This window comes from Euprymna scolopes, chromosome 11, assembly GCF_053919585.1.
Source record: "Euprymna scolopes isolate OS-2025 chromosome 11, ASM5391958v1, whole genome shotgun sequence".
Taxonomy (NCBI): Eukaryota; Metazoa; Mollusca; class Cephalopoda; order Sepiida; family Sepiolidae; genus Euprymna; species Euprymna scolopes.
Window position 1 is genome coordinate 73,704,340 of NC_136492.1, and position 26,963 is coordinate 73,731,302.

A 26,963-nucleotide genomic window follows, 5' to 3' on the forward strand; every position below is an offset into this window, starting at 1 on the left:
GAAAAATTTTTTTTAAATTATTGCAAAAATAAAAACTTTTCATTAAACTGATGTGCAAAAGAGAAAGGTTTGAGAAACCTGGTATTGACAGACACTTTAGCTCGTTTCATGTTCTGAATCATTTGAGCGAGTACAGTTAGTACATTCATAAGCTTTGCTTACCTTGAATCTGTTAGTAAACAGCTCTAGCTTGGTAGCTAGATCTCTTGTATCATATAATGGTTGAAGAGCTTTTAAGCAGCAAAGACGAACATCTCCGACCTGAAAAGAAAAACATAGTTTTTTTTCTCTTTCTAGTGCGTGCGTGCAAAAGTGGGGTGGGGGTGGGGATGATGATGATGATGATGAAAAATTTACCAGATATGCAAAAAGGTGTTAATACATAGGAAGATTTAGATTATTAGAGTTGAACTGCATAGTAGTTTTTTTTTTGTTTTGTTATTAAATCTTAATTAAACTGTGGCCACTAAATCAGGGTATAGGCTTCAGTAACAAACTCCAGAGAAATCTCGGTAATTGTAAAATGAACAATGTAAAGTTTCTTCAAAATTTCAATTAAAATTAGTTCAAAGGCGATTATATATATATATATATATATATATATATATATAAAGATTATGACACTAAGATATTTTAATTTAAATCAATGTATTATTATGTAGTAACAGGAGAGGAAAAAAATGTTCTCAGCGATACAAAAAAAACAAACCATGGCGACCTTTCATAACACCATATTTTGTGACAATCATTGTTCTTATAGCATACTGACATATTTCAAACGTTTTTTTCTTCTGATTACAAGTATAATACTAAATAGAATTTAACTCAAAATGGCTCTTCATTAAAAAAAATCATTATCGCCAATGAACAAGTATCACATGTTTACGTTGTTGATCTTTACAACTACCAAAATTTTATTTGAAATGAAAGAATATGAATATGATATAAGCAAAAATCATTTTGTAAAAATTTACATATAAAATAAAGCCCCCCCTTTTATAATTAATAGCTTTAAGAAAATAAAAGCGCATACATAAATCTGCTTCATTTATGACTAGGGTTATGACAACAGCATATTCTTTTAATTGTTTGGACTCTTGAGTGTGTATCTGTTGATATCTTATAAGCTTTTATATAGAGTAATGTAGTTCTTGGTTGACTAACTGTGTCGGATATATACTAGAGAGTCAAAACAAGAGAATATGCTGTTGTCATAGGCCTATTTATGACTTAGGACAAATATTGGTCAGTGTTGTTACAAATAAAAATTTCATTACTTATCCTTTTCTGACTTTTATATTTAATCTCAATTAATATATTTTTTCTTAATCATACATAAAAGAAGGTTAGAGGTCTTCTTACAGTCAGTTTAAAAAATATTAATGCCACTATACAAATCACTGAGTTTTATTAATATTATGTTGGTTTGTCCTTTTCACTTTTTTTTTCTCTCTTTTTATTTGTTGCCTTTGGCTGACAGGGGTAAAGAGAATGTCACCTGTCTGGGTTTTAACCATCATTTAACTGTGAGAGAGTAAATTTATTAAATGGCTCAATCAGTTAGCATGGCATACTTAGAAGGAATAGATATAAGGTAAAACCTCACCGGGACATAAATATTTTTTAACTTTGATTTTATTCTAAAATAAGATTAAACATTTCAAATTACAATATTACACAGACTGTTTCATTTTATTTTTTTTTGTAATCTGCATATTTTATGAAAATTAAAACCTTTTACCAATACTGAGTAGTCTTACTAATATTTTTATATAAAAACGTGCATGTTTTCATGAACTCGAGAAAAAGAGGAGAAATATGGAGACAGTGTTTAGTTGCTGGTCATAATCCAAGGCACAAGTGACACGAGTACAGAGGCAACTATCATTGATGTGTGCATGTCATGCTTTTTTCCCCCGTCATCTTCTATACTTTTACCATGACGAGGCAAAATCACAAAGTTTTCAAATACTGTACCATACAACAGGGCTCTACAGACAAATTAATCTTTAGTTCACCTTTAATAACTTAATATTTTTGTTTACTAGCCAAATAGAAAAGTTACTAGCCCAAACCCACGTGACTTTTGGAACATGACATCTTCGTTTTGTGACAAGTATTCATATCATAAAGATTTTTCTGTTTTTTTTTTTTTAACAAGTGTAATTCTATATATGCCCTGAATGTTATGTTTAGACTTTAAGATATAAACATTCAACTTTCTTCAGATGTTTTCTTTATAAAAAGAGTATTTTTATGGTTTAAATAATTTGGCTTTGCTTGTTTTATTTAAAAAAAAAAAAAAAAAAAGAAAAGAAAAAGAAAAAGGGTGGAAAGACATTTTCCACTCAGTAATGAGCTTTGGAAGATTAAGGCATAAAAAACACAATCGCCAAAAGATAAGCATTTTATTATTTCTATTTTTTTTTTTTTTTTAATAATCACTCACAATCATCACTTGCATCATTAAGCCCTGTGCAACTTTTTCTGCGTGCCTGTCTTCTGTCTGTCATCGTTTTTTTAGTTTTGTTTTTTCAGCAGATCATTGAATTTCAAATAAAACCACAGTATCTACTTGTCATATCACAGTAATGAACATATCCAAAAATTACAGAAAACAATAAAGTAGAAAATTAATTATTAATGAAAATAACTGTCGAAGACAATTAGCAAGAATAAACTTTTACTAAATTGGTAAAAGATTTTCAGCTTCCATAAAACATTTATCTCTCTTTTGTTACAATTAAAACTCTCTCTCTCTCTTTTTTTTTTTTTTGCAAAACTCAATCTTCGCTAATAGTCTTTGAAAACTATTTTCATCAATTCATTTTCTACCTTATCATTTGTCGTAATTTTGGAATATGTTTATCACTGTGAGATGATAATTAAATAGATACCATTGGTTTCACTTGAAATTCAATATTTCAATCTTTGAATTTCACTACAATAATGCAGAAGAACCAAAAATAAATGCAAAATACATAGTTTCATAAGAAATTAAATTTCAGACCTGTACATTTTTTATAAAATATTTTCTCCATAGCTAGTTTGATACCAAAATACAGAAGCAGAACTTTTATCATACCAAAACTCAATAAATCTATTATTAAATGGAAAAAGTTATAAGGATTATGTGAAGTTGTGGAGGTGATGGCCCTTATATGCTAGTAAGCATAACAGGTTTTGACATACAACCAAGAATGATGACTTGTATATGTTATACAGTGCAGTAGGGCTATTAAAAGTGATTAAGCAATGTGAACTTAATGTTATCGACTGTGACCATTTATAAATGATTTATTGAATGTTTGAAAAGGTTTCTTTAAATTAATAAAGAAACAATTAAAATACATTATGGGATTGTGAATATCAAGGGATAAAGATGTTTAAAACACTAAACATTTATGCAAAAGTATTTGTGGCAATTTTTCAGATTATTAATGTTGTCATTGTTAGTTTTTTGACATTGCATGCAAAAGTTTAAAAAATGTTTTTGAAAAAGTGTCTGTGAAAGATGAGAAATGAAAGGAAAAAAAAAAAAAAAAGAAATTGTAAAAGAGCAAAATCAATGAAAAAATGTAATAAACAAAAATGTTGATTAAACAACAGATAATTCAATCTTGATTTCAATACTGATGATCATTTTTTTAGCAAGCTTGGATAGGCATTTTGCAAAAACTAGACAATCAACTAATTATTTTGAAATTCTATTTATAATTAATAACCCCATAGTTTTATTGGTTCATCCTCCACTCTATAATAAAGAGCAATATTAGAAGCTTTGCTACACTAATATGACAATGTTTTGAACTGTAGTAATTAACAATCAAAATCTTTTCAAGAGATCTTAATTATGTATGTATGTTTGTATGTCTGTTTAAATGTATGTATGTATGTCTGTATGTCTGCTTAAACTTTTGACAGAGGCAACAGATTTTTACGAGATGGGTATCGTTTTGAAGCTCGATCCTTCTAACAACAAATATCGAAAAATTGGTCAAAAACATTAATTCCTTCACCCTCAACTGGGCACTTTTCTACAGGGAGGGTCGCTTTTTTCGACGATATTTTCGAAAGTCATCCTCTCTTTTCTGATTTTAAGGCTTAATTTAAACCTTCGCCACTTCCGATTTGGCGATGGACGCAACGGAAAAGGCATCACATTTTTTTTTCACATTCTTTTTCTCCTTTGCGGTACGGTTTCCACCTGGCCTGCCTGCCTACTACCACTTTTTTTTTTTTTTCAACAACACACACCTCTAAACACTTGGGTAGCCAGGTTAGTATTAATATAAATAGCTCTATTGAGTATCATTATATAAATCCAGTGGATATTCTTTGAAATTATCACAAACACCCACAATTTGTCATATGAATTAAAAACTGTGGAGCAAATCTATTTCAAGTATTTAGGAGAATCAAGAAATCACCTTGAATCCGTTTTCATAAGTTTTCTTCTTACATAGGAGTCATCACTTATCAAGGCCTGGAGGCCACTTGAGGATAAGGGTTAATGAGTGTACAGTAGTTAATGGGATAATATATATATTTCTTCTTTCTCTTTTCTTTTTACAAACTTTCTAGTTTGAGACATTTTCTTTAGCATTTCTTTTTTTAACTTCACTAATTCAAACATTAATGTAAAGACTGGCAAAGGATACCTCCCCAACCCCAGTTATTTTTGACAAAGGATGTACACTTGTCTTTAATTTATTTGGAGAATCAATCATTGCCAAAAAATGAACCAACAGATTATTGAAGTCATGATCCATCATTTTTTTAATAGAACACTTTAGTAACATTTTTTCTTTTATTCATAATATATGAATATATAGAAAAATACAGGTGAGTCTAGTGATAAATTAAGGGATGTGATAATTTGTTAATTGGATTCAATTCTATGAGACAAGAATTGGTCAAGAATTTGAACAAGTTGAGAATCTCTGCATAATGAAGACTTCCAAAGCTAATTAGACAGTGAAAATAAAAATATCCTGTAATATGTTTGCTTTCAGTAAGGATGTTGAAGGTTACGTGTGTATGTGTGTGTGTGACTTTCTGTAAACATAAAATGGAAAAAAGGGTGCATTCTGGACTGAGACGCCTTAGCATGCATCAATGTTGTATTATCTAAGTTGGGATGCAGATTCAGATAGATGCTGGAATAATGACTAAGCTCAGCCCCAGGGATTAAATCAAGTAAAACTATAGACAACATAATATGTTGTGGTGCACTGTACTTTTATGTAAAAAATCCATTTGAAATGAATAGATTTACTAAATAACATGAGTTTAACAAAAGTTTCTACGCCCTAGATTATTAAATTGTATTTGTAATTTGCAAGTTTTACTTTGAATTAATTTTAAAGGTTGTCTTTTTACATATCTCTAAGTATAGGCAGAATATGTTGCACCCACCAAAAAGAGCCAAGATTTAAATTATTATTACTAGCGGGACCTGTGGAAATTCCACAGTAGCATTTTTCATATGTAATATATTGATGCTGGTCATTCTGTGGATTTCAGCATGAATGGAGATCCTGCCATCTTATTGTAACCCTTTTGTTCAAACTGTAAAAGTATTTATCTAACTAATCTAGTTCATATAGTGTCAGAATATATTTGATTATTATGGTTTCTCACCAATATCCTTACAGGAGTATGTGACAAAATTCTATTATATGGACACCCGGCGCGAAGAGAAACTCCACACTATTATAAAATTTTTAGACAGAACAGATACTACCCTTGTATCCAAAAGCAACATCATTTATTTTATTTATTTTTTTTAAACTGTATCTTCGGTGATTGGGAGATCTTATTTTAAAAAGTAGGTCAGAAAGTGATAACTAGGGCTAGAACAACATCATATTCTTTTCATTGTTTTGACTCTCGAGTGTGTATCTGTTGATATCTTTTATGTTTTTATATAGAGTGATGTGGTTCTCGGTTGATTGACTGTGTTGGTTATATACTCGAGAGTCAAAACAATGGTAAGAATATTCTGTTGTCATAGCCCTAATGATAACATACTATGAAGATTAAATTAGTGTATTTATATACTAATAATTTAATGTTTGTAGGATGTTATCTTCTATCCTGTTTTAACAAACAGGATCTCACAATCAAATAATTTATAATCTGGAAACGATGACATGTACGTATAAATAAATAAAAAAAATTTTTATTCAACAAATTTACAATGAATATTTCTGCCAACATAAATATAATATTGCCATTTTTTTAAATTATAATACGTAAATTATACAATTTTTTCTTATAATTCAATAGCAAATGTTTATGAATTTTAAACAATTTTTTTAAACATTTATTCAAATCAATAAATGATTAGAAAGCCGTATCATGTGATATTTTTTTTTAGTAATTTGAAAAATTTGATTTTCAATAACATATATCCCTCTTAGAATTAAAAATAAAATATATACAGTTTCATACCTCTCTTTTTAAATTCTTTTATTTATTTTTAATTCTTGGGACGTATATGACTGAAAATTAAATTGATGAAAACAAAATTGCATTGTACAGTTTTCTAAAGCCCACATTTAATAATTCAAATTTCCTATATAAACAATGCTTTCAAAAAAAGAAAATTCTTTTTATAATTTATTGATTCATGTTCAAGACTAAAGTGATTTTGTTTTCTGGCATATCAACTCTTTTGGAGTTTTTCAAGATCAAATGTTTACTATCTTCAAATCTATTACTGAAATTTTATCTTTTTCTGTCTGAGAAAAAAAACCCAAAAAAACTATACTAGTACTTCTATTAAATTGCACCATTATACTATATTTTAATACTCAATCATGGAGGAGGTGGACATTTGTTATCATGATACCATTCTCTCTGGCATTACTTCTGCCAGTTTGAGGGAAAAGGTGTAGTGTAGTATCTAGTTTGTGGTCATGACCTTATACCATTTTCTCTGCAATTACGCTTTCCTTTCATAGTAATTTAGTATTTGTTTTGTTATATTATTCCCTTAGGTATTACCTCATTATTATTATTATTATTTGGGGGGGGGGGACATTCAAGAGAAGCACAGAAGCTTACAAGTTACAAGTAGTATTTGTGACTCATTGGCTCACAACCACTATTTATTACTAGTTATGTTTTTAGTTTTGTTTGTCACTAAGTTCGTTTTTTTTGGGGGGTTTTTTTTAACATAGGCATCACCAATTATCAAGGCCAAGAGGCCACTCTAGGATAAGGGTTAAAGAGTGTACAGTAGAAATTGGACAATATAGTAATTGTTAGTAATGGAAATTCGGTAGTTTGTGTATAGCCTAGCATTTGCATTACTTGACCATTCATCACCAAACTTGATTAAAATATCAATCATGGTTTGGCTTAAAACTGATTTAATTTGGGGATATTTAAAAATAAATAAATAAATAAATAAAAAAAATGAAAGTTACACTTTTAACAACTCTGGTTCTATTCATCATAAAGACTTGCTACTTGGCCCATACATGAAGACCTGCATCTATATAAGACCAGACCAGAAAAAGTTTTCTAACAGTGAAAATTTAAACTTCCAATTTTTCCAAAATTTATGTATGCATCTGATGCTCTTTTATAATAGGAACCATCATGTGAAATGGATCAGATGAAATCTTGGAATTATCAACGTTTCCATAGCATAAATTCTGGAATACTCCATATAATATTGGAAAATAAGGCGCAGATAAGTCTTTGGCCTAATTTTACATTATTAGCCGAAAGTATACACTCTCACTATAGATTTATGTTCTTGTTATTTTGCCATCTAATTTACATATGCGTTTGTGGTGTGTACAGTACAAACATACATATATGTAAATAAGATACAAACACTAAAGCGAACCACCCATTTTCTAAATGCTCTCAGAGAAATAAATTAAATATGGGTGAAATCAACTTAAGAATGAGAAATGGGTGACTTTTTAATTAATTATAAATTACAGCTTAAAGGAACAAAACAATTTTTGTCAAACATAACTCAATCCCAGAACTAAATTATATTTTAGCATGTATTTTATGTTATTAAAGTACATAGGAAAAAGCAGGTACAAGCTATCATTTGAAAATTAAAATATTTCAAATTCATATCAAATTTGGTCCATAGTCATTAAACACTAATTAAGCAAGAATCCCTGAATTTCTATTTGTTCTTGACATATTATTTAGAATCAAAATCATGAAATGGATTTTGATCAAAATGAATATAATGATTCTAGACACTGGTTTTAATATTATTACATCTGGATATTCGTCTTCATAAGGAGACATAACCTGTCCAGGGGGAATTAATTTTACCCATTCTGTGTGTGTGTGTGTGTATATATATATATATATATATATATATATATATATAGATTTGTATAAGCAGCATCGTCTGAGGATGTCTTTAGTTAGTTGTAACTGGCTGACCGAAACATGCTCATGAATGTGTAGTAACACATAAATGCTTATGTAAAACAAAAAGTATATCTTCGGTATTGAGCACGCTTGTATTAAACCTTGTTAAAAATTCATTGATTGCTTCACTTCTGGAAAACATTAATCTGGAATATATATATATATATATATTATTTCTGGGTTAATATAATTCAAAGATAAAGCAGCCAATGAATTTAATGAGTTTTATTCAAGAGTGCTCAATACCAAGGTAGGTATCGCTACACATTCATGAGTAGGTTTCAATCAACTAGTTAAACTAGAGATATCATTAGGCGATGTTGATTTTTACACAAGTCCAGTCCTTTTAATGGATATTGGAAAAAGTCCACAGAAATTTTAATCTGAAGAACAATTTATTTCATTTTTTTAATATCATGTGATTACTCTCCATGTGTAGCAATACCTAAATGGATATATATGTTTGAAAGGCTTCATTTATGCAGAGAGCAGGAAAGGTCAGGTAATCAAAACAAGGAACTGTTTTTGTTCTATTATAAAACAGAGACCATGTATAACAATAAATTTGCCAGGATAAGGCACTTTTGCTTTTACAGCAGATCTCATAAACAAGGCCATGTATGCAGCTATGATATAGATTTACATAAAATTAAAGAAACCAACATAAAAATACATATTTTTTTAATTATAAACAAACAATAAATTGACTTCAATTAAATATCTTAAGTGCAAAATTTCCACTAACATGTGTCATTTGGATTCTTTGGACTACTCTGGGAGTGTCATTTTCACAACGTTACAGCCCATGTAACCTGACCTTCTTCAGGTGTATTTTGTTGGACACTGGAATGTTTGTCAAACTTTGAGGTTACATCGACTGAAACACTATCAAAATAACACACAAGATGTAAACAGTAGTTCAAAGAATCCAAATAATACAAATAACCTATCCTCATTTGAAAAATTCACAAACTTAAGATGTGCCATTGTTTAGAAATATAAAAAAGTGTAAAAGCAATAATGACCGTTTTGTTGGCATTTTATTCTGGGGTGCTTATGATATACATGGTGCAAACAATGTACTGACCTCAAAAGGGGAGATAACTTGAACACAAGTTATCCAACACTTACCTTATCATGCAATGTCCAGCCAACGTACTTTAAGTAGCTATCGTCAAGAAACATGTAAGGGTATTTTCGCATCCAGACCCCGATTTCAGAAGAACAAATTGCCCGTATCTCTGGTTGAGTATCCCTGAAAAGAGGGCACAGATACTCATCACATAACTTACCTTGTCATGCAAGGTCCAACCGACGTACTTTAAGTAGCTATCATCTAAAAACATATTCGGGTACTTCCGCATCCATACCCCAATTTCTGTCGTACATATTGACCTTATTTCTGGGTGGGTATCTCTGAAAGAGTACAGGAAAACCACGTTACAAGGCTTCCCTTTTAAGATGTCCAAGGTTCGTTTGATAGCTAGATCCTTGTGGATTTAAAGCGATTTAAACAAAATCTATTTTGCACTTTGTGTATTTCGTTTTAAAAAATTGCATTTAAATAGGCTCTTTTATTCCCATGTCTATAAATTTGAAGCTATATCAGTATTTTTTTTTTTAATTATTATTATTAACAAAAATATAACGATGATAATAATAATGATAATAATCACAACTGAATATGTTTCAAATGGAAAAGTGGTAAATATAGAAAAGTTGTTGCTTTGAATGTGGAAAATATAAGCTTTGTGGAGAATTTGTTATTGGGACTCTACACTCTATGCAATGAAGAAAAAAAAAATTAGCACTTATCTATTTTTCGTAGTAATGGAATGGTTTTGATCTTTTGTGAGTTATTTTAGGACAAACATTTTACCTTTTTAAATTTGTTTGAATTAACCCATTACCATCAAATTGTACTTTCAAGTCTCTTTTCAAAAAAAAAAAAAAAAAAAAAAAAACATCTGTACAGGAAATATTTTTTACTCTTATGGCTTGTCAGCCCAACTGTTATTCAAAGTACAGGTCTATGGATAGGTAGAGTGAATGAGGAGTTTGTTTACGTTTGTGCGTCAGTTGCACGCTAACTTCCGTCACATGTGGGTTTCATGATTAAAAAGTTTATTTATTGCAGAAAAAATTCTGGTGGTAAAGGGTTAAAAAGTACAATTATCAGAAAAGATTTACTGTAGATAGTTATTATAAATAGATTATAGATAAATTTTTATTACTATTATTTTTTTTTTTACTCATAGTAGCGATAAAGAAAGATTTCAAATATTTCCCAAAGACATCAGCATATTAACTGAATGTAATATATGACAGGACTTGAATTGGGCACATAAATTCCAGTTCCTGTCAATAGCAATTTTACTGCATGCATCTCTATTCTATGTTTTTAGATAAAAGGAGGCTTCATTTTCTTTCTTTTTTATAAAAAAAACATATCGATAAACATGTTACACAAGGAAATTATAATTAAGCTTTTGGATAGAGTGTAGCGTCTAAAGACAAAATTTCCACACGTGTTTATAATAGTGCAAGCGGAACTTGTCCATATAAATTCAAAGAATTGTCTTAGAAGAATCAAAACAGATTATTTTAGCGCATGCATGAAGAGAGGAAACCATGCATGAATACTGACTGATAAGCAGGACTACTCAACGACCAATAACAGACAAATTCTAAAAACTCAAAAACCAAAGTTTCTTATTCAATTAAATATGATTGAATAATATATATATATATATATATATATATATATATATATGATTTTATTCTTAATGCTATGATATATATCATACTGCTTTTTTGTTGATACTAATATCCGCATGGGTAATATCACTAACTGAATTATTTATTTAGTATTCAGGGCTAATAATAAAGAATATTAAAAGCAAAAAATGAAACTCATACAGAATTCAAGCAAACAAAAAAATTTACTGCATACTTTAAAGGACAAGTTTATTTGTACAATTTCAGCTTCTTGAGAGCAAAGCAGTCTAAGATGACATTCACATTAGATGGTCTCTCTTCTAAGGCACAGGTTTGAATTCTGTACCAGTTTCAATTTTCACTTTGTAGTATTTTTTATTTATCGCCAGCCCCGCAGACTAAATAAATCATTTCTTTAGTGATATTACTCGTGCAAACATTAGCGTGAACAAACAACAACAAAAAGGCAGCATACATAATATAACATTATATATAATAACAAAGAAAAAAGTAGAGAAAAACGATTTCAAAATTTTCTAAAAATGACAATATCTTTTTTAACCCTTTCAAAAAGAAAAGAAAAAAAAAAGAAAAAAGGCAAAACAAAAAGAAATTTTTGTTTGATTAAATAGTTTAAAATCATGATTTTTTTTTTAATTCAGTTTTAATTTTATTACATCATTCAATAATATTTCTGATGTATATGCCTTGTTCTGATGCTGGATTTATTGGAATTTTTTTACAATTTATTTGTTTTTTAATACTTCCAAAACAATTTTTATGAGTGTGAATTTTGCAATCGTCAGAAAAACTCAATAGAACTTAAGTTCATTAAATTAAAAAGACCCAAAAAAGTTAAGTATTTTAAATACTGAACACTTAACAATATAAATGAATCTAGCACAAGAGGCAGTTTGGAGGACATATCTGAGACATCACTAATAATAGGACAAAAACAAGTCTTTAAAATAAAGCACTTTGTATAAGCTAAACATTCCAGTGAGATACCATCTTAACAATTTAATGAAAAGAAAACAAAATTATAAAAAGCAAACAATACCATATATATATATATATATATATATATATATATATATATATATATATATATTATATATATATGAACTTAGAAATATAAAGAAAGAAACTCTAGCTGATTCTATCTCTGCCCTTCTCCAATCTTAATCAATCAAACAACATTGTGTACCTATTTACTTCCCTCTCCATTAGAGTTTTTTTTTTTTTTTTTTTTTTTTTTTTTTTTTAAATGTGGGTAAAATCTGATAGCACAAAAAGGATTGGGACAAAATTAACACTGTCTCAATCTAGAAGGATTTCTCCTTCAATGACCGTGAATAGAAAAAATAAAGTATAGAATTAGAACAAAAGGGAAGGAATTGTTCAATAATAAATAAAATCCAAAATATACTCCATTTTTTATAATTAACATTTGGAATTGGTAAATTTCTACTTTATGGAAACATTTAATAAGTATGTATAAAAACATATCAGCACTAAAAATATTTTTTTTTAATTCCAAGAAAACAATTAAAGATTTCCTAAAAAAAAAAAAAAAAAAAAAAAAGCTCAACTGACGAGAAACTGAAATTCTTTAAATCACCATCTTTAAATTTTAAAAGCAGTAGCTACAACTTTCTGTAAGGGCGATGGCAATTGCCATTATCACCACCAACTTATTTTCATGATAATTGTACATGTTGAAACCCCCCCCCCCAACACCCTTTTCTAGATATTGTTATCACATCATTCTTTTTTAATGAAATAAAAGTAGTTGATTTTTATATCCTTAATATTTATATATAATTATATAATGGATTGTTGGAATCTATAAAGCTAAAAGAAAATTTGTTATGTTTAGCTTTTTATTTAAACTAGATTTCAAATTTTAATTTCCTAATTGTTTTTTTTTTTATTGAAATTATTTATCTGGCAAAAAAGCAAGGTTACTTTTCTTTTAATTGCTTAAATATGGAAAAGCATTATTTTTACCTATTCTGTTTCACATAGAATTATTTAGTGATAATTTGACATTTTAAGACAATTCTTATATCACATTTTGCAAGTGAAACTTTGGCATCTGTATTATTACATTAACTAAGACTATTAAAACTTTAATATTACAAATGAGATTAGATTATGTATAGTTTCTATAATCCTTTTAAAATTAATAATGTTCGAATTTTCTTTCAATTATAAAAAATTTAACCATTTTTTATCGTGTTAAATTGGTTTTCTTTTAATATTGTCCAACCCTTTTGGGCTATTTAATGCTAAATCTAGTTATTTTGATAATAGTTGTTATTTTTCTTGTTCTTAATATGTGCAGTAAATAATGGGCTAATTTACCGAAGTGTAGCTGCTAGGGCTGAGGAAGTTCTTCCAACGTCTAAGCAGAAGAATAGTTTGCTGGATATTTATACTAATAGAGGGAGAATAGATTGCTGGATGGAGGAAGATTCATTTATCAGTAGTAAAGAGTTATTATCTTCTTCGTTACTTCTACTTAAGAGACCTGAGAAGAGAGTCATGAAAAAAGTATTTCTTTTTTTTTTTTTTTTGTAACCTTGCTTCAAGCCAGTTATGCACAGTGTTAACCGATATTTTTTTACAACATATAAAATATGTATCAATTGTGCTTAGTTTAGTTGTTTTGCTTTTGGCATAAAATTGGTTCATAGATTAATATTTTAATAGTTGCATATTTTGTTAATAAACTTTAAAAACTATAGGTTCTATTTAATCCATAAACAAGACGTGGCAAGCCACTTTGGATCATATTAGATCCTGGAGTAATATCAAGAGGATGACTCTACATGTCACAAAGGGTTAAAATTAAGGAATCGCTACCAGATTATACGAAATGTCTAACTTGTTTTTATGGTGTATTATTAAAGGTAAACGAAGTTTAAAATATTTTATCGTTAACCAAACATTAGCTTGTAAAACTTGTATTTTGCTAGAAATGATACTTTCTGATATAAAAATTTTAAACCAGAGTATATTATGTTTTCTATATTTGCTTGTCTCTTGGTTATTGTTATGTTCAAATATGTCCACTGTACTCAGCAGCCTTCTTTCATAGTTTGTAAACTTCTTGAATTTCAAAGTAAACGTTTATTTAAGAAACTATGGTAGAGCGCTCTCATTTTACATTTTGTGTGCAATTTATTTTCTTCAAGTTTTAAGATTAAAAAGTAAAATATAGTTAACACTCAATAAATGAATAAATAAATAACAGAACGTGCCTACTTTGTTATATGCGGAAATGATTTGTAAGATTATTTTTAAATGGTAACAAATATTATAAATAGTTTCTACACGTTAAAATTACAGATTCAGTAAAGAATTTCATTCTAATGTGTTTTATATAAATTATTTGTTTACTTGTTTATTTATCATTTTACTAATGAGTTTTAAATTATTAAGTTTTTTTTTTACTTCAATCAATGAGCCAGAGCAGGATATATAAAAGACATTGAATATTTATTTAAGCAGTCTAACCTAATATAAATAAAACGTTCAAATAAATTGTCTGAATATTACTATGACAAAAGGTATCTGAAATCATCAAAGAATACCATAAATGAAACGTGACAAAGTAAAAACTAGGGTCAGTAAATAAAGATGGCAGAGATTTAAAACTTAGCCTATGCACAAAACCCAATTTTGAACTAAAAATTACATAACATAAATATCCAAAGAGCTCAGAAAGAATAGACGATAGCACACGACCAGCAGCAGAAAGAACAAAGATAAAATAACCCTTTTTAACAAGACACATTTAAACTTTAGATTATTTTTAACTGATTACAACAATAACCCAAATAATGTGCAACAAATAAACGAAAAAAGCAAAATTCCAACACAACCTACGCCTGGAAACAGACAAGAATAATTAATTAAAAAAAATATAAAACATCATAAAAAGGGGTTTGATTGCATATTTAAGCAACAGCTTTTTCATGATCATTACTTAACAAGTCACAATATTAATACTTTTTTTTTTGTTGAGAAGTGACTGATATTAAAATATTTAAAAATTGAACAAAAGACAGAAATCCCTTAAAAAAATTAAATTGAAAAAAAAAAAAAAATACATTTCATATATATATTATAAATAATAAAAAATATAAAATATTGAAATATCCTTTGTTCTATATGCATTTATATATATAAAAAATGTATTTTTAAAATATTTTTTCTAAATTGTTAAAAGCATGCAAATTTAAAAGCGTTTAAAAACCAATAATAAAAAAAAAAAAGATATTTTTAAATATATTTAACATGAAAATCCCACATACAAGGGTATTTTTTTGTATTATCTTTATAAATTTATTATTACAAAATACAAAAATATTCTTTATATCATTTTTAAAAATAAAGAAAAATAAACAAAGGATAGATAGAAAAAATAAATAAATGACTAGATTTATTATAGCAACAGCAGCAGCAATAGTAGTAGTAGCAGAAGTAGTAATATACTAATCAATAGCTACCTATCCAACATAATGTAAAAAGCGCTAACAGTACATGGACACACTCGTGCAGAAGGTGAGTTGATATTAACAAGCTCAGACATAGGCAACACAAACTCAAGCAGCAGAAACATTATGCATCGTTGACAACAACACAAGCCATAGAAGGAGCACACACACACACACACACACATTATCATTATTATTATCATCAAAATATTGTTCAACTCATGGGGCTGTGTGTGGGTAGCTACAACAATTTATATAATTAGATAAATATAATACGCAGTTATACTTTTTAAACTTAAACTAACTTCTCCCCAACCCCTTTCATTTTTCCAACCATGAGTAAATTCACGGAAATTTAGTAGCTTTGGGAAACAAAGCTAAAATCTATTGGAGAGACGCTCACATTTAAAGTTTTAGTGAGAGATACATAAATTACTATTATATTAAATTAAACTACTGAGAAAACAGTAAGGTGGGGAAAACAAGACAGACTAACTTGAAAATTAACAGTTTATCTCAATAATAATTATTTCTTATAATATGATTTAATATCTGGCCGCAAAACAAAGCAAAGTTATATTCCGTATTTATGTTTTAAAAGGTTTTTTAATGACAATTGCAAATATATCATTTTTTATTTGTTAAAAGAAATGACGTATTATTTTTTTTTTTTCCAAGCGATCAATAATTTATAAACTATTGTTGGCATATAAATGTAAAAGAAATGCGAGTAATTTATGTTAAGAGACAAACTTGTGCAATTTTATAAAACAGTTAATAAAAAATGTTAATTTTTTTTTCTTCTTTAATATATAAAGTCTGACATCCTACCAAAGATTTGAGGCAAATGATTTTTTTTTATCTACAATTCCAAGATACTAACTAAATAAATAAAATAAAGTTAAATTTTTTTTTGTGTGCACACGCATACATATAAATAACTTTTCGTTAGAACAAGGTTTTCCTGTAGTTTTTCAAGAGAAGTCTCACCAAGAAAAATAAAATAGATGTAAACAACCGTGATTCAGCCATGAAAGGAGGAGCCATTTTGATTTTTTTTGTTTTTTGTATTTCACTTTCCTTGAGTCTAGATAAAGAAAATACTCCAGCTCACCACGGTCGGCTGAGGGAGGTGAGCTGAAAAATAAAGTGAAGAAGTTTCTAAAATGTTATCATGGGTTCAAGATGATTATTCCATAGTTTGGCATGGAGAAAAAAAAAATTTTTTTTCAAGGAGTTAAATTATGAATTTGTAAAATTATAATCTTTTGAGTGGATTACAAGTTTTTCATTGACAAGTGACAAAAGTCATTTTGAAAAAGTTTCTGTCAATAAAAAGAAACAAAACATTAGTCTACTAATAATGGATGTGATTTTTGTCTTATATTTTGTGGTTTCTCCATTTTTCCATAGCATTATGCTGCCTTTTCTTTTTTGCTGTTGATAATATTTGTATGGGTAATATCATTTAGTATACAGGGCAATCATAAGTTTCAGTTTGTTCTAATCATTAGTCTTAATTCAATTGGTTTAAGATTACATACGCATGAGATAGCTACCTCATCTTGGACAGAGCGTTAGATATTATAAGTAGTATTTTTCATTTTGTGACCATCTTTGTTTATTCTCAGCCCTGTAATATTACCCATGCAAGCATTAGCAAAAAAAAGAAAGAAAAGAAACAGAAAAAAAAAACAGCATAATACGTAATATACAGTTGGAGATAAATTCCAATGTTTAATATTAAATAATGTGCATACTACCTGCAGTCTGGAAAAAAAAAAAAAGAAAAGGAAACGCAAATTAACTTCGGAGAAAAAGACATAAGCTTTGACAGGATTTGAACCTGTGTTAGCTAGTTAATAGTCTGAGTTAACAGTTTAAATAAAGATGACTTAATGTCAACGTGACTACATTTTGGATGATCGTCTTGTGGCAGAGGTTCAAATCTTATCAGGATTACTGTATTTTTAAAAAAATGTTAGCTTTCTTCTCAAGATCGAGGTCATATACAGTTATTTCAGTATCATAAACACAAATGCCGATAGCTATCTTGCATCAGAGATGCATAAAATGCAGTAAAACCTGACACGTTTCAAGGACACAAGTGAATATTTTCATTAAACAAAGAATAAACACTATATTGCAATGTGGATAGAGAACCTGCCAGAGATGTGGCTCTTTTATTTTGATTCTTGTTTTTTTTTATTCTCTAACCATTTCAAGTCAACTGATCTGTTTTCTGGGCAACTGAGCAATTTAATTTTATGACAAGGATCAGGGAAATACATGTATTTGTAGTATATACAGCTGGCCATCTGAACAAGGATTCTCTACAAAGAACTTCATTCTCACCCCTCATTGGAATATCCAGAGCAGCTTCTTAGAAATGTATATCTACAAATCATGTGATCTCTTATAGGGAGTAGGAGGGGTTAGTTCACATTTATACTGTTAAATTTTTAAAAATCATTTCTTACATAAATCAAATAAGAGTTCCAGGACTCACTAAATTTAAAAGCTATCAGCATCTGTGTTTGTATATATATATATATATATATATATATATATATATATATATATATATATATATATATATATATATAAACCAAGACTTCCTGTTAAATACAGTCTATCTCATTTTTTTTTTGTCAAATATTTATAATCCATTTTATATATTTTTGTGCACTATTAAGAATTTCCTTGATATATACAATGTGTTAAGAAAAAAAATCTAAGTAAAAAAATAGAAATTTTTGGATAGAAATTGTAATAAAAACTAAATTTTTGGAGGGCTAAAAAGATAATGTGTGTGTATATACATTTTATTTCCCTTGATAACAATTAAAAACTTCTACAAACATTGAAAACAATTAGAAAATAAATATCAATACAAAAAGAAGGATGAACAAAAACTCCATCAGTAATACTTTTGATACTTTCAGTCTAAATTATATAAACAAAAAGAAAAAAAAAAAAGGAACAATTTAAAAAGATATCAAAAAGAAATGTACAATGTTTAAGAAAACATTTAAATTCAGATTTCATTTTTTGTTGAAATGAAACAATTTTCTCAAGTAAATCTTCGATTGAGCACATTTATGTTTTGAGAGACAAAAAAACAAAAAAGGTTAATTGGATTTGGGAGAAACAGTTTTAAATTCAAGTAAAAACTTAATTACCTTCTTAAAATCAATTTTAAGATCAACTGCATTTTATTCATAAAACATTTTATTCACAGAAAACCAAAAATTAGCTGATCACAATCATCAGAGCAGAATCATGGAAAATGTGCATGTGTATGTTACAAAAGATTAAGAAAACATCAGTACCATCGGTTTCAAATCTAAACAAAGGGTACCTTTTTCATTTTTTTTTTAAATAAATTTTTATAGCTTCAACCCACTCCTAAATTTCTAACAAATTTCTTAAAACGATGATTGCTCAGCTGATTTTTGTTTTTATTTCTTCATTTGCTTTTAATGTGTATAGTTTATTTTCAAATGCTGCACCAAAATATTCAAATACCTTTGTTCAAGGACACAGAAAGAAAAAAAATATAGTAAATTTCTACTAGCACAAACAAAATTGTTCTTCATAAAAATATGAGGATTTTTTTTCTAATGAAGTTTACCTTATCAAAAAGTAATTCACGAATAAAAAAAGATGTTTATAAAACATGCATATATAGCCACCATCTAGAATCTATATATATATATATAGAGAGAGAGAGAGATAGATAGATAGAGAGAGAGATAAATAGATAGATAAAAAAAAAAACAAGTTATATGTCCATCAACATTTCATTTGTACTTAATTGTATATAATTTGGTTTGTTTCTTTTTTATCCCTCTACCTCGTCGAAATACTGTTTCCATTATTCTCATCATATATATTTCATGTATTCACATTATAATGCTATATATAGATACAATATTTTATGTACAGATTTTTAATATATACTTCAAAAATAATCATGGCAAATAAGCTACACAAAATCTTCCACGCTTCATCCCTGTAGGGACTAGTCAGATTAAAATACATGCAATTCATGTTATTGGGTGCTCATCTCTTGAGTTGGAAGACATGTTTAGTTTCAGAAGAGTTTCCAATCGGTAGCTATTCTATACAAGTTCAGAAGATGATGAGTTCTAAGTGGACAGGTTCCGCACTTCATAATTTTGCAGCCAACAAGCAAAAGATCCTTCTTGTGTTGAGACAAAGAAAACATATGCAAGGTTGCTAAAAAAAAAAGAAACAAAAGGTTTAATTTTTATCAAGTGTTGATTGTTTGATAGCAGAATGTGAATTAATTTGATTCGTCAGTTTCGAGCAGCAGCATTTATAAATAGAATCTCCCGTCTGTGAGGGACCATACCCCATTACGAGTCAAAAATATTGTAACACCATGTGTTTAAATAAAAACATCTGGTAACATGAATTCTATGCATCTTAGCCTGACAAGTTCTCATGGGAATGAAACGCAGAAGATTCTGTGTAGCTTAATTGCCATATATCTTTATGAAATTGTTGGACAACACATTATTTGTATAGGAATTTATGTTCAAACCAAGGTTGCTGAGTTGGCATCACAGTTTGAATGACAAGAATGTTACAAGTCGAATTTTTTTTATTTCACAAAATTCAGTCTTGATATTGGAAAATTCTAAAACAAGGGATTGAATATTTTAGAATTCTAGAAGTCATCAAAATTTTTTTTATCCTACAAATCGTACCTTATACTTTGTAACTTTAGAACCCTAGTACAAACAACTTCAAAAATATCTTAACAGTTTCATTTAATTAATGCAAACAATACCATAAGTAATTCAATGGGGGGGGGGGGGACACAGATATGTAACAGTTGTTAAAAAAAAAAAAAAAGTGTATATATATATATGTATATATATATATATATATATATTTTACAGTGATCACCACTTATCAAGGCCCGGAAGCCACTCAGGGATAAGGGTTATTGCAAGTACATTACGTTAGTGTGGAGATTTGATGAAGTGTTTACTTAAGGGGGCGGTTCATTAGGAATTTGTTAACATTGGACTTGGAGACATCCAAGTTGTAGTCCAGTGGGAAGCAGGCAGACGGAACAGTTCCACAGGCGTGCAGTTCTAAGAAAATATATATATTACTTAGTACCATTAGTACTAAAAAAATATATATATATTACTTAGTACCATGTCTATTTCGTTGTTAAACAAAGAATGTTAAACTAGTGGATAAAAAATTCATTTAAATGATATATTCCTCCATTAAATCACCTTTCTAAGAATGTAAATATTCTATTACAAAAAGCAAGTTATGAGAAAAGGGTGGGGGATGAATATGTAAAACAAAAATTAAAGTTAAAAAAAAAAAATTCCAAGCAGTATGACAATTTTAATTTGGCATAATTTTTTTCTTTATTAAGTCATGGTCATAAAATCGTTAGCAATAGACAGAAGCTACTAAGCTAATTAGGAAATGCATATGACTTAAAAACATAATAGTTAGCCAATACAAAATTCCAAAAATGTGACAGTGATACATGTTCATTCACACAATTCTGATTGGTTGGTCATTTTGTTTTGCGGTATATCAACCCTTTTTAGGTTATTTAATGCCGAATCCAAAGATTTTGAAGAAAAGTTTAAAATATATTTATTTTTTTCATATCAGTTTCTATTTAACCCATAGTTGGGACCCTAACAGGTACTACCACAGTGTCAGAGTGAACCTGGGAGCAATGGCAATTAAAGGGTGGTTCCACACTCACCAGAGTCCGCAAACTGGGACCTCACCATCGGATATAGTTTAAGGTCATATCCAGGACCCACACAATTCTGAGGCAGCACGTTCAGGACTGTAAAACACAACGTGAAAGGAGATCGCCGGTACATTTCTGAGCAAACACTGGTATGATTATGTAAATGTATATTGTCGCAGGTTTGGTCTGTTCACCCACAGCACAGGACAGTATTTAAACGCCTCGTGGTGGGGGAAGGACTATGAACTGATCTGTAGGCAACAGAAACTGTTACATTCCAGCGAGTAGACAGCAGAAGGTATCAGTTTCATTCTCCCTTCATATTTAAAGTTCCAGTTATTTTATTATTTAGTCACTTCTTCCTATAGAAGGCATTTATTCTTTTATGTGAGGAGGACTAGTTGGTCAATTTGTAAATCAATCCTTCTCTAAGTTAAGGAGGTAACTGCTAAAATACTATAGGAATCTTCATTTTTGACAGTGAACTTATTAACAGTGACCATGATGGCAGATTTGCCAAAAGATTTTATGAATAATAAAACTTTGAATCTTCGTTCTGTTCTAATTAATTTAACACTTTTATTTGGGCGAAAGTATCAGCAAATTAACCATGCAATCTTTTGATACACATTTTTTTTTTAATATATTAATTAAGAGTTATGTTTTTATTTATAGAATTTTAAAATTCAATCAATGATGCAACACTAAAAATAAAATTGATTAGTGCAGTGATAAAAAAAAAACATGTTTATAAAATCCAGCATCTAGAAACTATATATATTAAGAAACAAGGGGATATTGAAAAATATTTTTGTAAGAAAAAAAAAAAAAAAGTGTAAAATATTTGTTTAAAATTTGGAATTTCTTGTTTTTAATTTTAATGGGGGATTTTCATCCTCAGCCTCACCAAATCAACTGCGATTAGAGCATTCCTGTAATGATCTGGTTCCTATTGATTGTGGTGTAATTCTGGTTCTGTGCAGTTCTAGGAGGTCCATCCTTCCAGGCTTTGCCTTCTCTCTTAGAGAAAGGGTTAGTTTCAAGCTAATTGCCTAAGGTGCCCTTATCAGAGGAATGCCAATGAGGTTTCCCAAACACTTTTTGTAAGCCAGAGTGCCCCCTCCTCGGGGGCGCTGACTTCTTAATCCCACTTTCCATACTGGTGGCAAAGTTCTTGTAGTGGGTGAGTACTAAATACCTTATTTAAATATTCAATTTTAAAGAAATTATTCTGCAAAAGTTTAAATTTGTTTATAATGTCTCACTTCTTATTTGTATTTTATTAATTAAAAAATCTCAATATTATTTTAAAACGGAATTATCTCAAGGTTCAATTTCAAATTGTAATTCAACTTTTAGGTTGTTTAGTTCAAAAGAATGTACCTGAATAAGAGGGGAGATTACATCGGCCAAAACGTGGTAAATATAATAACAATGAGAAGAGTATTCCAAACAATTTAAATTATAAATCCATATCTCAAAAATTGCCAAATAAATCATACAATTATTAGCAATAAAAAATGATTGCTCAATGTACATGATAAAAAAAAAAAATAGTAATATAGACAACTCGCTCACTCACTAAGTCTTTTAAAAGATATTATTTAAATAGATCCCCTTTGCCCTCTCTCTCTCTGCTGAGTTATTTGAGTGATGAGGGTGGGTGGGTTACTCCTTTTATAAATGCACTAGCATTTTTTTTTTTTTTTTTATATATAAACAGCAAATGATTTTTTTTTTTTTTTCATTTTAATATTTTTGTTTTACAAAAAAAAAAAAAAAAAAAAAAGAGTAAAGTTTGTTTGTCAGACATTTTGGGACATGATCAAAACGCAATCCTCAATTTTCAAGATGCTCAATGTTTTGTTTTTAAAGAACATTAATATAAGTTTTAATAATAAAAAAGAGAAAGTAAATGATATAAAAATGAAAAGATTGTTCAATGAAAAGTGTGTAATACAAAATAGAAACAAACAAACAAACATGTGTCTCAGTGGAAGATGTTTTTGTGAGAAAATTGTTTTGTTTTTGGTAATAAAACTGAAAATTTAGTTGTATTAGACATGTGCATAAGAAAGCAAGAGTTTGTTCCCTTTGTTAATTCAAATTAATGTAAATCTGTATTGTTTTAAGCGAGATGTATTTTTGAGCTATTGAGCAGAGGTAACTGTCTCAACAGACTTATGTTCAGTTATACACACACACACACACACACACACACACACACACACACACACACACACACACAACAACGATTGCATCATAACTAAGAGCAAGAAAAGTTTGTTACTCTAAATAAACATATAATTTATTATTTGCTATCTGAGTCTACCTTATTTAGACAATAAATTATGCAATTAGTTGTGATGAATCATCTAATGTATTGGCTCTTAGATATACATTCAGTAATGTTGGCTGATTATTGAGTTTCGCAACATCGAAAGCATTATTTTATACCAATATTATACGGGTTTTATATATGATTGGTTCATAGTTTAACTTGTTTTGTATGCATATATTTTGCAAATAGTCTCTACAAAACAGTTTCTATTTAGCACATTGATGGATTCTTAAAGGTACTATTACTACCCACTTTACACTGGATCAGAGTGGACCTGGTAGTAGTGCTAATTGAGGAGTCACACCACATTTTCCAAAAATTCCAAATCAGAGTCTTACTAACAGATGTAATTTTGTGTCATAACCAGGACAGCTCGAGCAGCTGATGGGGTTTGGAGATAGGGTAGGCAGAAAAAAAAAAGGTAGAACAGGATGGAAAAGAGATTTTGAGGGGGGTAGGATGGGGTACATACGAACACTTTGTTTCAGTGTAGAGTCAGAGACAATCAATGATTTTGTTCCCTATATAAAGTTTTATGCTTTACTTCAGCCAGGGATTTTTTTCCCTCAGCACCAAAGCCAACAAAATTTAGGTTATTTTCCGAGATGGCTCATTCCCTGTTAACTGCAATGTTTTTGGTACTATGCAGTTCTAGGGGGTCCACCCTTCCATGTTTTGCCTTCTATCTTTGTAAAGTTTAGTTAGTTTATTACTAATCACCTGAAGTACCCTTATCAGAGGGAATGCTACCAAGGCACTTTTGCAGGTCAGAGAGCTCTTCCGTTTAGGGTGCTGACTTTTCAATCCCAATTTCCGACCTTTGTGTCACATCTTCCCGCCATGAGAAAGAGTCAAATAATTTAATTTGCTATCATATGATTTTTTAAAAAGAAAAAAAAAAAGACTGCGGACATCATTTGATGGAGAGATACAGAAAGAAGGAAACAGAGCAACCTCACTAAGGTGTTTCCAACAAATATGGAGAAATAAAACCCAGAATCCGGATCAATGTTAAAAGTACATTATCTGGCATTAAATTTACTCTGTATCACATTCACAGATGTACAAGTGCAAGTAGAGTAATTGAGTTTTCTTTCTTTCAAGGGAAATAAAAAAGTAGAATAAAACCTGCTGGTTTTGATTGACTGCACAATTTAAAATTGATTGACTGTACAATTAATAGGTAGACATAGAGGGGGGGGGTCAGCATTTGGAAGTATTCCAGAATTTCATTAATATAAAAAGATATATTCATATGATTTCCAAGTAAATAAAAAAAAGAGTATAGGTATCAATGGAAGTTGTTTATCAACCCTCATTTGAATCAATAGAAAACATTTTAAATTTAAAATCAGTAAGATCCTAAAATCAGAGATATAATTGTGATTGTTTTAAAATAGTGCTTAACTAAAATATATTCTTTAAACTGGATCCAAATGTTTAAAACTACCGTTTATTTTTTTTATTCATTTTTTTATAAAAGGGAATAAACTCTTAAAGATAGTGGTCATTATAAATGGTTGGTAAAATGTTGACAGATTTTGTTCACCATCCTTCATGATAAATAAATACCTATGCGGTTTGTTATATGTACACATGCAGAAATTGGGGTAGGACTGAAAAAGAAAGACACTATCATGCTTCAATATTACAAACATGGCAGACAAGACAATTGGAAACAGATGAAAAATCATCAGGAAAATATCACAGATAAAAGCAATACAAAGACAAATATTAACAGCATTGACAGGCATAAATATTGTAGAGAAAAATGCAGCAAGAAAGAGGTTTTAATATATATATATATATATATATATATATATATATAGAGAGAGAGAGAGAGAGAGAGAGAGAGGGGGGGGGTATGGACAGTGGGAAAAATAAAATAGATAGACAAGATAGTGAGGGAAAAGACAAAAAAGAGCGGGAGGGAGAGACAAAGAAAAGAGAGAAAAGATATACAGAGCGAGAAAGGAAAAAAGATAGAGCAAGGAAGCAAAAAAAAAAAAAAAAAAAAAAGATAAAGAGGGGAGACAAAGAAAGATAGACAGAGAATAGATACAAAGAAAGATAGACAGAGAGAAGAGAGAGGAGATGAAGGATAAAGCAAGAAAAAGGCCATTAACGATTGAGAGGGAAGAAACTCAAAATTGTATTTTTCCTTGGTTTTAGTTCTATTTTAAATACAAGTGATTTGTTTTTAATATCTTTCTTCATTCTTTAAAATTTTAGAAAAAATAATACATATACCATTTTTCTTTTTTCTTACTGACTATTCAAATTTATTTAATGTAGAGTTCATAAAGAAAGCCAGAAATGTTTAGCAAAACAAAAGATAATATTTTCCAAGTTTTCCTCAAGAATTTTCTTGACATCATGAACACATTTTTGGATAAAGTTCTGAATTCTATGAAGAAATACTTAGGTTCAATTTAAAAACAGAAGAGAGGTGCAAGGAATAATTTAAGGTTGTTTTTTTTTTTTTAAATAAATTCAGAAAAACCACAACAAAATCAAATTATGTGTTTTGACATATAAACTTCACTAAAAAGTGGTCTAATATTATGCTGACTTATTTCATTGACAAGTAATATTCCAAACCAAGCAAGTACTTTTTTTTCTTTTAAGATCTTCAAATTGTCTTGTCTTTCAGAAACAATTTTATAGTGTATAAGACAAAGTTGAATTTAGATTGCCATTCACCAGACCAGACCAGACTTATGGTTAATGTTGAGGTAAATAAAAGGCATGTTTCAGTTCTCATCTTCAAGAAAATTTCAGAGTGATCAAAAAATTTATTAATTGTATTGACAGTTATCTTCTCTTGTAGATTATTAAAAATAATGACTGCTACTTTGCTTTGACAGGTAAAAAAAAAAAATCATGATCAACCACAAGATCATACAGCTGTTCATCTTCTGACTGGGAATATATCTTCCGCCAACTCAACTTGCACAGCACAGGCATCAAGATCAAAGGCCGGTACCTCAACTATCTCTGTATTTTGCCAATGACATTGTTCATACAGTTGTGCCTGGTTAAACTCAAATGGATAGGCAGTGTTATTGAACTCAAGATCAATATAACAAAGAACTAGGGAGTGTGCAATGCCTAAATTGTTAAACATCTCAATCATTAAGTACAGGAAGATCTGAGAGTTGACATGCCTTCAATGAGGAGATGATCAGCAACACGAAAATCAACCGTGATATCAGAG

At 29.2% G+C, this 26,963-nt stretch overlaps 1 protein-coding gene across 4 annotated transcripts in view; it reads right to left on the minus strand.

The window, feature by feature from the left end:
* LOC145287904 (cohesin subunit SA-2-like) overlaps nt 1–26,963 on the minus strand; it is a 140,088-nt gene that overhangs the window by 66,877 nt on the left and 46,248 nt on the right. For 2 of the 4 annotated variants that reach the window (XM_080135847.1, XM_080135845.1), the window contains exons 9-10: nt 9,550–9,673; nt 163–261 (exon numbers count right to left, since the gene is read on the minus strand). In XM_080135847.1, the coding sequence (XP_079991973.1) occupies nt 163–261; nt 9,550–9,673 (223 nt within the window). Of the gene's footprint in view, nt 1–162; nt 262–9,549; nt 9,674–9,710; nt 9,835–26,963 lie in introns of all 4 variants that reach the window. The other 2 variants (XM_080135848.1, XM_080135846.1) reach the window with 1 other exon arrangement.